The sequence below is a fragment of the Parasteatoda tepidariorum genome, chromosome 6 (genome assembly GCF_982258835.1).
Source record: "Parasteatoda tepidariorum strain Cologne lab strain chromosome 6, Ptep-v5.0, whole genome shotgun sequence".
Classification (NCBI taxonomy): domain Eukaryota; kingdom Metazoa; phylum Arthropoda; class Arachnida; order Araneae; family Theridiidae; genus Parasteatoda; species Parasteatoda tepidariorum.
The window spans coordinates 67,636,717-67,650,767 of record NC_141760.1 but is presented as its reverse complement, the minus strand read 5'-3'; the positions used below and the strand labels follow the sequence as shown (position 1 = coordinate 67,650,767).

General features: G+C 28.7%; 1 protein-coding gene across 1 annotated transcript in view; it reads right to left on the bottom strand.

The window, feature by feature from the left end:
* LOC107442246 (kin of IRRE-like protein 3) overlaps window positions 1-14,051 on the bottom strand; it is a 103,660-nt gene that overhangs the window by 23,658 nt on the left and 65,951 nt on the right. Inside the window, exons 3-5 of the mRNA XM_016055761.4 lie at window positions 9,055-9,165; window positions 5,063-5,266; window positions 215-511 (exon numbers count right to left, since the gene is read on the bottom strand). Of these exons, the coding sequence (XP_015911247.2) occupies window positions 215-511; window positions 5,063-5,266; window positions 9,055-9,165 (612 nt within the window). The remainder of the gene's footprint in view (window positions 1-214; window positions 512-5,062; window positions 5,267-9,054; window positions 9,166-14,051) is intronic.

Sequence of the window (14,051 nt, the reverse complement as noted above, 5' to 3'; positions counted from 1 at the left end):
TTATATCACAAATTTAATTTCTTCCGAAATTGATTAAAAATTAAATTATTTTAAGCATAAACTAAATGCGAACTGTAAAAAAATATTCCATGAATTAATGCTAGTGATGCAATCAGTTTTTATACTTTTAAATAATGATGTACATAACTCGTATTAATTAATTAGTTCAGTAATCAGAAGAATTTGTTATCTAATTCAATAAAGCGATACGTACAATGCATATTAAGAGTCCAGGTATCCTGCATTTCAGTGTGATTTAATGAGGGATTTTCTGCTCTGCAAGTCACTGTTTTTCCGTTATCTTCGTTCTTTGGACTAAGATTGATGCTGCCATATGTAATATTTCTATTGGTAAAAAAGGATTGCTTGCTGTTTTGAATAAGTTTGTTCTCCACCAACCAAAGAAGTTTCGCAGCTGGCCGGGAACCCGATGTCTCACAGTCAAGTCTTAAGTCATCTCCAGCTTTTAAAGGTTTTGGAGGAGTTGTTATTCGAACATATAAAGGTTTCACTGAAATAAAAATAATTATATTGAATGATAAAATGATCTATTAATCAAAAACATTATTTTGTCATGTAAACCTGAATGTTAAATAAATTGCAATTTCTTTTTAAGCTGAAAAGAGTTTAATTACATCACTGAAATCAATTAAACTTTCCATATCTCTCAGCAATAAAACTGATTCTTTTAAACATTATGCAACAAATAAATATATATTATTTTCTATATACATTAAAAAATTGCTAGAAACACCAACACTGTTTTGGGTGTTCAATTCATAAAATTAAATAATCGACAGATTGATTTTAAAATTTATATCGACATAAACACAATGGTAAATTTATAGAAATAGAATGCTGTTGTAGTAAATATATCAATATATTGCAACAGAATTGACAAAAAATATGCTACTGTTGTAGTATATTGATATATTTAAAAACTTAAAATCTGTTTTTCAATTCTAGAGAGATAAAAATAAATTACGAGAGATAAAAGCCTATGATAAAAATCCTGTCAACGAAAAAAATTACTTCGTATTAATTCCGCGTATTCTGTATTCCAAGGTTTAATTTTTTCTCTACTACAGTTTAATAACCATTCATCTATGTATGATTATAAACAAATTGTTGTCACATAAATTATAACAATAATTATGTATTTCTGAACAAAATTTTCGTTGTTTTTGTCAAAAATAGCTACTTTATGAAATATGATGAACGCGAACAATAAAAAATTTTGTGACCATAATAATACTATCTTAATATTCAAAGAAAATAGAAAATTACTTAATTTTAAAAATCAAAAATCTGTGGCATAAATTTATATTTGTTGAGAAAAAGTATAATCCAAATTTATTATTTGAAAAACCTGTTTTCCTCCATCCGAATATAATAATTTTATGCTTGATAACTTCATTATGTCAGTAGATTATTAATTTAATTTATTAAAAAAAATATAAACAAATTTTTTATTAAATCTGTTTTTTATTAAGGCTTTTTTAAATAAAACAGTGTGTTAAACTAGTTTTTAAATTGCATACAAAGAATTTTTTAATCTTGTTATTTATTATTAAATAGAAAAATCCTAAAATTCAGGGTTCAATATTCGTATGATCTTCGCAATTAATCCACACGAAAATTTTAGTTTGCTCCTAATATCCGGAGAAAAAAAACATCCAATATCATGAGAAAAGTATATTTATTCAGGCAAGATGTTTTGTTTATGATTACCTAATCTAATTAGTTGCTACCCCGTTTCTAAATATAAATTAAGTTCACTTTCCTAAACCTAAATATTACATCTACATTTGAGATACATCGTACAATAGTTGAAAAGGTATTTAGGTATTTTCTTAATTTTACCCAATACATAAAAATGACGTAATTACATTTGGATTATGAATTAATTAATCCATAAGTCTTTAATACAAATATTACTTGTCTTACAAGCATTTTCCAAATATATATTTTTATTCGTGACTTTTTAAAGGCAACATAATAATACAGTATTTTAATATATGAAAAAAATTTTTAGGGAAAATAATTCTAAAAACTATGTACATATGTATGAAAGCTATTTTTTACTAAGCAATCTGTTAAATCTGATCATAAATTGCGTGTAGAGAATTTCTATTCTTGTTATTTATTAAGTAAGAAACACCCAATACTCAGTGCTTCAATATTACTCTTATCTCCGTGATTTATCTATCCATTCTAGAGGGAAAAAAGAATCCAAAATCATCATAAAACATATTTATTCAGGAAAGATATTTTGTTTATGATATCTTACTTAATTAGTTGTTACCCTTGTTTCCAAATATACATTAAGTGCGCTTCCCTAAACATAAATATTAAATCTTACTGTAAGATACATCGTACAGTAGTTGAAAAGGTATTCAGATTTTCATAATTTTACTCAATACATAGAAATGACGTAATTATGTTTGGATTATGAATTAATTAATCTATAAGTCGTACCAACAAATCTTACGTGATTAACAAATGATTTCGAAATATTTTTACCCTTCAGGGATTTTTTTCAGAGGTAATAACAAAATTAATTCTTAACGCTAATCTTTTTGAATCTTTTTTTCTTTATTGATACTCGACGTTAATTTAATATTCTCGCTACTAATAAAATTAAATATTACGAAACAAAAACAAAGTTTACTCGCATTATCTCCGTCCGTGGATATTAGTGAAATAAATCTGTTATTTTGTCCTCCAAATATACTCATGCAACAAAGTTTTAATTAAATTTTGTTTAGCGTAATCTTTATCATTTCATTTTCGGAACATTAACAGAATTACTATTTATAATCTCCTCTTTGAGGAAAAAAATAATTTACTTCCACAGATTTAAATATGAGGAAGTAGGAGATTAAAAGGATAAGGGTAACTCTTACTTTCCCGAAATTAGAAAAGGCAAGAATACATTTATCACTAAATATAAAAAAAAAAAATTAAACTTTTCTGATACATTTATCTCCTTATCTTAGAGTTATTTAAATAGGAAGAAATTGCATCCCATTCTTAAAAAGGCCTGAATAAATATTATATGTCATTATTAGGGAATATGATAAGAAGTTATGTTACATTGAAATTAAGATTGCTGCATTTATTTAATTATTGTAAACAAACAACTGCAATTTGTTAATAAGTTTAGAAAAAAAATATTTTTCCAGATATTTACCGGTGAGTTTACTTACAGTCATTAATTCTATTTCAATTAAAGTAAGTGTTTGAAATCAGGATGGAAGATGGCTTTCAAATTTCTCAAATAACACCAAATGATAACCCGACCGGCTTGTGTAAGGGACAGAGAAGTGGCCTTGCATCAGAAAGGTTCTGGGTTCGAATCCAGGACAAGGCATGGATGTTCTTTCATGCTCTGTACTATCTGTTCCTACTGTGAGAGCAACATTAGCCCACCTAATATGGTGCCCCTTAAAGAGTGGCTAACAAATCTGCCTCTTAGATACCTGTATGACGAAATGTCATTCCCTATGTGGGCATTAAAAAAGCACACCAGATGACAAAAATATTGCTGATTAAAGAGCTCGTATGAGTTATTCATTGCTCCTTAGATCAATTGAAAAAATATACAGAGGATAGTTAAAAGAACTTAGTAATTTAGTAAAAACTGCTCAGTATTCTTGTCGATTGGTATAATTAGTTTAAGAAAGGAAACTCACAAACTCTTTTGAAAAATATTTCCTTCTTTAAGTAAGGAAAATTGGTCCGAGATACAACATGGAGTTACACAACGCATAGCATATTGCATAGCATAGATAGCAAAATGATTTATGCTATCTGTTGTAGCATAGATCATTTTGAATGCCATTTATTTTGAATTCGTGTCCTCTAGTTGCCTAATATTAAATACTCCTATAATTGAATGCATTTAATAAAGTTTCTTTATAGAATGCATTAGCTGAAGTAAAGTTAATGATTCAGAAACACATAAGCAAATCATATTTTATTTAAATTTATTATGATAAAATGAGAGTTTTTCTGGGTACGTGTTCCCTTTATAATTTTAGAACCATTCAAGTCGGGACTATAGACTTCTTTTGTCTGATCTAATAACGTAAAGCCACCAGGAAGGACAGCAAATAATAATGAATAAAAAAATGCATTTTCAGCTTTATCTATAGTATCAGTATATGCCCTCCACTCTTCTGCCTAATTTCACAATGTAGATAAATACCGGTTTAGTGATTACTCAATTTTTTAAACTCCTTGCGAAGAACAGGCTTTCAGTTAATAATGCATGAATGAAATTTACCGTACTGTACGGCGATTGCATTATAGGTAAAAGGAAAAAAAACATAATTTTGGTAATGAAACCAAAAGCATACGGTATTTAAACTTTTCATTTGGTAGTGTTTTTCATATGACAACGGTTTACCAAAAAATCAGGATTTCAAAATTGTTCAAAGTTGTTAGATTTCAAGGTTTTTATTCCCACACATTTAGTAAAAAATACAAAAGGGAAAAGATAATTTAACTGAAAATATGTTTTTCACACACACATTTTATTTTATTTATTATTATTATTATTATTATTATTATTATTATTATTATTATTATTATTTCTTATTATTTATTGTAATTATATAAAAAATCTTAAAATACTGAGATACGTAATAATAGCTATACTATATAATATTACTATAATATTCTTATAGTCTTTTGACGTAATTAATAATTTCTTATAATTTTTATAAGATAATGAAAACAAAAAAAATTTCTACTATTATTATTGTTTAAATAGAAAACATAAAACTTAGACATGGTCGAACATTGATCAATAACGAATATGACATTTGCTCACAGACATAGATTTTGAATACGCGAAAAACGTATTCAAAAAGAAGAAAAAATGCTTTTTCAAAGTAAAACTCAACATGCAATTCAAAATTTCCAATTCTAAAAACTTCCATTTCCATTTACCTTAGCTTGAAAATAATAATGCATGCTCTTTAGTAATAATAACTTTTATAAATAAAAAGAACATCTCTTCCCAGTTGTAAATTAGTGTTTCTTTATCTGCACTTACTGTTAAGATCGATCCGGATCGAAGCACTCAGGGGATCTGTTAGATTGGTGTTTGACGCTTGACAAGAAAGTTCAACCATGAAATCGGATCGTCTAAAGGCTTCTAACTCCAACTCATTCCTCACGAAACCTTTTGACGTTCGAAAATATGTATCATCAATCATATTTCCATTTTTCCACCATGTAACTAATGGCGCTGGATTTCCTAAAATGAAGGTTTTTTTTAAAAATTAAAATATTCAAATTATTTACCTAACGTTGCACTTTAAATCCTATTTAAGGATGCTTATTGCGTGTAATACACTACTAAATTTGAATTTTCTTTTTAAAACTGTATTTGCGCACGGAGAAACATATTCTGGCAAAATTATCATACTGTATGCTAATGACATTTCCGGGGGAAAACGGTGAAAATTCTAGTAAAAAACACAAAAATATGCGGTATTTAAACCACCTACATGGAAACTTGTTCTTTCATATGATAACGGCTTAACGGATAGTATATGCGCTATGATTGTTTTAAAAGTTGCAACGATATTTATACCTTTCTTAACAAAAAGACTCATAATAGGAAACGTGTGTTATTGTATGCTCAAAGATATAAAGCTTTTGCTGAACACACAATAAACAATAGAATGGAATGAATAATAGAAGGCCTATTAGAACGTAATATAGAAACTTGTTCCACCACATGGAAACTTGTTTTTTCATACGATAACGGGTTTACGGATAGTATATGCGCTATGATTGTTTTAAAAGTTGCAACGATATTTATACCTTTCTTAACAGAAACTCATAATAGGAAACTTGTGTTAGTGTAGGGGAGGGTGGCCTAAAGTGGGAAGGTTAACAATAAACTCTCAAAAGTTGTAGTTTTTGGGCTTTTATAGCAGCGTTTTTGACTTTATTTCTTAAGAGAGATCTTGAACTTTAAAATAAAAAAATTATTATTGCGTTATTTTAAATTTTATGATTATTTATTATCAAAAATGAAAAACACTGAAAAAACCCGCTTTGCCCTACAAGAGGCCTAAAGCGGGTAAGCCGTTCGGGCATAGCGGGTAAGCATCACGGATTTTGCAAATACAAGCGCATATTAATTTTCTTAAAGATTAATAATGAGACCTTAATCACACGTATAATAAACGTTAAAAATAACATTTAAATAACAATTTTAGACTTATTTTATCAGTCTCAAATTATGATTTGTTATTATTGACATAGTTCGCAAAAATAAGACCCTCTTCCTGAATAAGTTGCGCAAGCTTCATGAGCCCAGTCTTTACAATCTCCACATTCAATCCAATCTTCCAGCGGTGGATCCTCATAAGGCCCCCCACAAACAAGACAAAAATACTCTTTTAAAATTTTTTTCTGAAGCTCTTTGTTTTTTTTAGTTTTACCTGGTTAACTTGTCGAAGGAAGATTTTTTTTAATTTTTTTGAACAACAGCATTGCCTCTTTTCTTCCTTTTCTATTTGCATATTTTTAAATGGTGATCTTGTTAAGACTTCAGCTTCTGAGTTTTACGTTTACGACTAGTTTTGTTCGGAGTAGGTTTTGGTAGCGGTCTAATATCCAAAGGCTTCACATGAGGTGTCAATGGCTCTTCTACTGGTTGAAATGAATTGTCACTAGTTGTCGTAGAGCATGAAGGATCATCCTCAACAGCTGGATCATACGAAGTTTTCCGTTTGTTCGTCGTAGCGAAATCCTTGAAGCTTGAGAGTAATTGTGATCCACGTTTTCAAATACAGATGTGGAAGTAGAGCAATCAGAATTGTTAGAAAGACGACTAGCATCAGTAGATTGGATCTGCGATGGGCTATCGTTGGTGTTTTCAATAACTTCAGCCCTGTCTGTCAGATTAGCTGGCAAAAAGTCATCATCACTAAATATGTGTCGGTTCGTGGGCCATATTCCTGAGGATTTAAATCCTTGAACAGCAGTTTGTGCACTAGCTGCTTTTGAATATGCTTTTCCAACAAGTGAAGCTACGTCGTACTGAGTAATTATTCTACCTACATGGCTTCGTTGAAAAGTAGAAACTTCTTGTTCAAAGTAAGTTTTGAACGGTCCATAAACGCAACGGTCCAGAGGTTGCATGGGATGAGTTGTATGAGGAGGCAGCAATACAAAAATTACATTATTTTTTCTAGCATAATCAAGGGCCTCAATATATTTTTGAGATTCATATATATTTGTGAGATTCAATATATTTGTGAGATTCATATACCCGCTTTGCGGATAGGGCAAAGCGGGTATCTACCCGTTTTGCCCGACCCGCTTTGCCCAAAAGCATATCTTTTACTAAAAAAATTATAACCTTAAATAAAAAAAAAATTTAAAGTTGAACATCGCAGTTTATAGGGGAATAGTGCTCGAATAATATAATAATATTGACAATAGAAAAAATAAGCCGGTATTCGACTAGCCACAAGTTACATACCTTGAGTTTTTATAATAAACTTACTAATTTTTTTATTTTGTGCTTGGTTATACCATGTCGCTTTACTTCTGCTCCGCTGGGACTGATTGAAACTCGTGAGTATTCGGGTAATCACGGCATACTTAGATATCGGCGCATGCACGCCATGGGCCGGGATACGAATACCTACCCGCTTTAGGCGACCTACCCGCTTTAGGCTACCCTCCCCTATGCGCAAAGATATAAAGCTTTTGCGGAATACAGAATAAACAATAGAATGGAATGAATAATAGAAGGCCTATTAGAACGTAATATGTTCGAAGTTTCTTTTGAATTTGTATGAAGTCTAGTTCTCGTATTTTCAAGTTGCATTATTTTGGTTTGCTCTAGGTTGATTAAGACAAAAATAATATGCTATGTGCTTTTCTTATGACCAAAAATATCATGCACGCAGTTAATTTAATACAAAATTATTTCCGTCATTTTTAGCAAATTTAATTAGTTTTTACCTTATCTGATTGCAGAATTTACAACGTGTTTTAGTTTCATTTGACTCTGGGATGTTTTTGTTGCATAAAAATAAAGCTAAGAATGCTTACTTATATTCACAAGTGAAAGATTTGATATGATAAATCAAGGAATTGAAAGTTACGTATAAAGCGTATGTAACTTTGAAAATAATCCTCGTTGCATATTTATGAATCCGTTAACTTGTTAAAAAAATGAAATAGCCCGCGTCCTTTAACTAATCAAATACAAATTTGGTTCGTTTTCAATCACGTATACATGTTTAAATTAATTAAACATGATTAAAAAATTAAACTGAAATGAAATAAAAATAAAAATCATTTGAAAATAATGCATACAAACATATTTGTTCGAACTACGAAAGTATTGCATTTCCATGATTACAAAGAGTTTTAATTGGAGTTAAATAAAATTTCTTAAATCACACTGTGAAAGATCCCGTATCAAATTATGGTACATTCTGGGTCAATTTACAAATTTTACAGTAAAAAATACCGGAACTCAGAGTTTCGGTACTTTTACCGTATTTTGGGTGCATTATCTGTAAAATCCATTTTACCCTCAAATCTATTTTTACCGGAACATATTACGAAACAAAATCTGATTTACCGTAATTTTTTCAGCAATAATTAATGGAAAGTTCCTCTTTTTAAATAAATCCCTCTATTTAGATAAATATAACTGTAGAAATTTCGGTATAATATTTTACGATAAAGTGGATTTTACAGATGAAATACCCAAAATGCCGGACTTAATGCCGGAATTTTTAATAATGCATTAGTGAAATGTTTTCGGTAGAAAGAGGTCTTAAGAATGCATATAAAACAAAAAACATTCTTTCTCCGTGCACAATAAGTAGTAGAAAAAAAAATCAAATTTAATCATAAAAACTCTTATTTCTCCCAATAACAACAGGGATGCGCGATATCATCTAATAATATTTGTTTTCAAAAAATAAGCACACAGCGTGAATAAAGAAAAAGAAAAGGAGTAAAATACATAGATCACAATGGCACATAGCCAATACGGTAGATTACCTCCTTCGGCCTCACAGAGCAAAGATAGACGTGAACCTTCATCGTATGGTCCAGCTAATCTTTTTAGTTTCTGACCTTTGTCATCCATTATCACCACAGCTTGAGGAGGAACTATTTGATGGAATAAATGCTTAGATAAATTCAGTCGTTTTAGATTGCATTGTATGAAATATCATAATAATTACAATTTCGCTAAACACATACTAGATTTAGGCAAGTGTTCTAACAATGACTATTCAAAATCATAACAAATTCAATTCAATTATAAAGAAAAACATTATATAAAGGAAAACAATATTAAAATTTCCGAAATAAAATTTATTACAATATTTTCCGAAGTAAGTATTACATATTGCACTTAAATATAAAACTAAAATAATAGTTCTTTTTCATTTTATTTTTAATTTTAACAAGGAAACACAGATGAAACTAGTTTAGTTACAATGGTGTGCAATGAGAAAAATAAGAAAGGCATTGCAAAACAAAGACAATTAAACATATTTTGTCAAAAATAGTAAAAGTTATAATAAAAATATCACGGTTATGAACGTTGAAATAAAACTGGATCAAGTAATAGAAAAAAGTACAGGCATACAGGGTGCTAGTACTTTTTACCGTGAAATCCATTTTTCCAGTAAGGTTTTACGGAGTAAACATTTAGATATAACATAATTTTTCAAGTAATATTTACTGTGTAATCACTAAATCGTCATTAAATATTACTGTCAAAACTACTGCATAAAATTTTGAATTTTACTGTTCAATAGATTTTACGGATACAGTAGTCCGATGCTGAATATTACATGCAAAGACGATATCTTTATATTGTTTAAGCAATTAGTTGTCCCGTTAAGCTACTTGAACTATAAGAAAATATATATATGAAAACGGTTATTTACAGAATCGTCGTCATATAATACAAAATATATAAATAGTACTGTAAAAAACTTAATTACATTATTTTAATTTTAAATCTCCTTCGAAAAGAAAATTTACCTACAACAGATTTTTTTTTAAAAAGTGAAAAAATATTTATGTGGAATAATTAAAAAAAATATTATAATAAAAGGATTTTTCCTAAATTACGAAAAACAATCAAAATACTTTTTATTTTTTTCGTTATATTTTAGAAATTAAGTATACCAAAATAAACGCAAAACTCCAAAATGATATTTAAATTTTTTTTAATGCATTAATAATATTTGGGCCATCCAGTTTCACTGTAAAGAATTTCTTATTGATCCATCAGTCGCCTCATCACCATTTTACCATAAAATCTGATTTGGCCGTAAACTTGTATATTTTACCTTTCATAGAAATATTTATAATTGCTGTATATCATATAAAGTATTTCACGGCAGAATTGGATTTAACGATAAAAAACCACCGGCATCCTGAATGTCACTGCTTTGTAATTTAAATAGTCATTTCTTACAGCTTACTATGCGCAACAACCATATTTGGCTATTATCCTTCAATAAATTAAAACTTTCTATATTTAAAATAAAATCCATACTTCAAATAAAACCCGTTCTTCAAATAAAATTGCAAACATTTTTTTCCTTTTTAGGTCGTTTTCAAATATTTAAAATTTATTTTTTAATAAACTCTATTAAATTTAATTGCCTATTATTTTAGATTTTAAAAGAAAAAAACAAAATTGTTGGAGAAAAAAAAATTAGTGAGCAAAAATGCGAAGTTAAACATAACTTGAAGTATTATTTATTGTAAATATGTATTATTAGTGAATTTTACGCATGGTTGAGCAATTAGCTATACTCAAAAACCAATCATCAGTAGAAAAAAAATAGTTAACTCATTCATGGTAATATTTTAAACGAAAATCATATACATTTTATTAAAATACGCATATCCAAGGAATTCGAAGCAAGACCAAACTTAGATATACTTAAAAACCAAGTATCAACAGTAAAAATAGTTAACATATTTATTTCATCGGAAATCAAATATTGGAATGTATTCAAAGTATTTAATTTCAAACATATTTATTTGGATCAATGTCAAAAGAATCAACCTAAAAAAAAAAATCTATAAATATATAACATTAGTTGCCACATTTTGTTGCAAGGGGGCAAAAATATATAACATCCGTCAGGGAGAAGAAAGCAGCCCTTTTCCGGTGAGATTTGTATCCCCGCTACGAATACTGACATCAAAGATGGATAACATTCTTATAAGATTTGTGAGGGTGGTTTTTTGAAAGAAAAAAAGATTTATAGTGAAAGGGGTTTTGTGCATGATTTTTCAAAGATTTTCTAGAACATGTATGTGAAAAAAATTATAACTGAAGTTTATTTTTCGATAGTTCAAAGAGGGATTTTTCTTTTTTCGATGACTGGTCAATAGTAAAGAAAAAATATTGTCCATTGTAAAGGCAAAATAAACTTTGAGTATAAAGATATGCTATTCACAATTTTACTGTATTTTTTTTATGAAAAATGTGCTTACCTAATTGCCAAATTTGTTAGTTGTGGTGTTTTGAAAATTCAAAGTTTTTTTATATCGGCTTATATATTTTTCGTGAAAAATGGGGAGTTAAAAACAACAAAAGATTTGATTATTCACTTACAAAAAAATTTAGGGGATTTAACTGATCTGTTAAATAAATGATATGTACTTAAGTTTTTGGGGTTTGAGTGCAATAAGTATAAATCGGGTGTCATCAATCAAAATAAATACTAATAGCTTAATACATAACGCTTTAAAACGTAAATAATACGAAACAAAAAACCCTTTTCTCTTCCGTTTGAGCTCTTTTTTTATAACTTTTTGATTGCATAAAAATGTAAGCAAATATAAAATGAAAAAAATAAAAAAGTCATCTAATAACATGCCAGCACCTTCGAAATATACGTGTATGAGTTATAATCAAATAGTGTGATGTACTTCATCACTTTTAGTTTATTTTCTATTTTTTTGCTATTAACCATGCGTTTTCTTTTATAAATACTGTTTTAAGTCTATTTAGTGTGCTTATATGTTTCTTCTTTAAATATATTTTAATTCTGAATTGTTTGCCTCAATCACCTATATTGAATTGTGTGAACAGACGCATGCTTCCAAGCGCACAAATCATGCTGATTTTTAATACATTAATACGTTTAGAAACTAATTAAGTTTTTTCACCATCATTGAAAATAGTATGTTTTATATAAGATTTTGCAACTGCGATTCCCTGGAGTCCTCCCAAGTTCCTTTTAAGTAGTATAACGATTGAATTGAAAACTTATGAATTAGTCCCGATGTCATAGCTATCAATAGTCTTATTTGAATTTACATTAACAATACTTTTTCCATCATCTTTTAATAGTTTTCTTTCAATGCACTTTCTTAAAATTATACATAATCTAATGAGAGATTACTAATGAAAACTGTAAACAAAACAAACAATAGCAAATTGACGAACAATCAAAATAAAAAAAAATAAAAAGAAATGTATTCAGTCCATAGTATTATCCATGTAAATCTAATTTGTGACTAGCTTCCCAATATTTCTCCCAAAAAGATCCAGCCTCGAGCACATGAATCCAACTCAAAAGAAGGGCATCCATTTCCTCATCTATTCTAAACAATTTGCAAATAGGACTCAGTACCATGTTTATTAGAGACAGACATGGCAAGTAGGAAGAAAAAAAGACAGCAACTGATTTCTTTCTAGTAAGGATGTTTAAAACCCCATAAATCCCACATTTTGCAATTATTCCTTTCAATGGTATCGCCTCAAAAAGCTTTTCTAACAGAATTTTATTTCCAGTATTTCCGTAATGTTAATTGGTATACACACTTATTTGAAGTTTATTGGCTCATTTCTTTGCTAAAAAATCTGCACTACTTTTCCGATGAAGGCCAGCAGTGTAATGGTAAGCCGTGTGAGAATTACATGTCCAATATACTTTGAATACGGTTGTTTTAACCAATGTTACAAATTCTTCATGCCCTTATAGATTTGCAACTACAGTTTTTTTTTTCCTTTCGAAAATTTTAAAAAGGACAATTCGTTAAGTACATTTTGAGTTTTTTTGCTTTGCGAAATTTTATTCCCGCAAGGAAATTCTTGGAATTTTTACAACTACTTCTATTTTCACAAGTTTCACTAGTATTAAGAGGAAAGAAAACTCTAGTTTTTCAACTCCGTAAATCTAAAAATAGCTATAATTTCAATTCTTTGGATAACCCTTGGAAGTTGTGAGGAAGTTTTTATTTTTATAGAACTTATAGCATTTTTTTCGATTTGGAGCTTACTTTTATTATGAACACGTCAACTTGATTCATGCAATTTTGGACCATTTTTCTTAAAAAAATATAGTTAATGTCAATAGTTAACTCTATACTTTTCATTCACTTGAAAACTAAAGTATATTAAGAAATGGTTTTAATCTCCTTGGATTTAATTATTTGTTTTTTTTTTCATCATGGCACTTGGAAATATATTATCATCTCTGTCTAAATAATTAATATCTGTATGCGAATATTTTTGCAGGGAAACAGAGGCAGTTGCTCAATTCGCATTAATAAAATAAATTTCGACAATTTCGGTTTATATGCTGAAAAATTTTTGTATGATACATTTTACTGATGATTTATGAATATGTTTACTATGTAACTTTAAATGATCGTAACAGGCATGGGGAGAAGTGTCTGCTGTTAACAGTTAGAGTTTCAAACCCACTCTTGAGGATAATTTATTTGTTGGATAATAAAAACTCTCCAAATGTGACATATTAAAGTTTTTTAATCTGCTGAGTTAAAGAATCGAAGAGTTTTTTAATTTGCATCCTCGACTCATAAATTTTTATTCTATTCTTATCAGAAAAAAAACAGTCACTATTTCTGAAGTTTTACTTTTAAGGAACTGATTATTTTAAAATTTTTGATTTTGAGCTGAAAATATACATGAATTTTGGAATTCAACATACTGATTTAGTAATTAAACCAGAATGATTTATAATTTTAACGCGCAACAAAAAACACTTTAA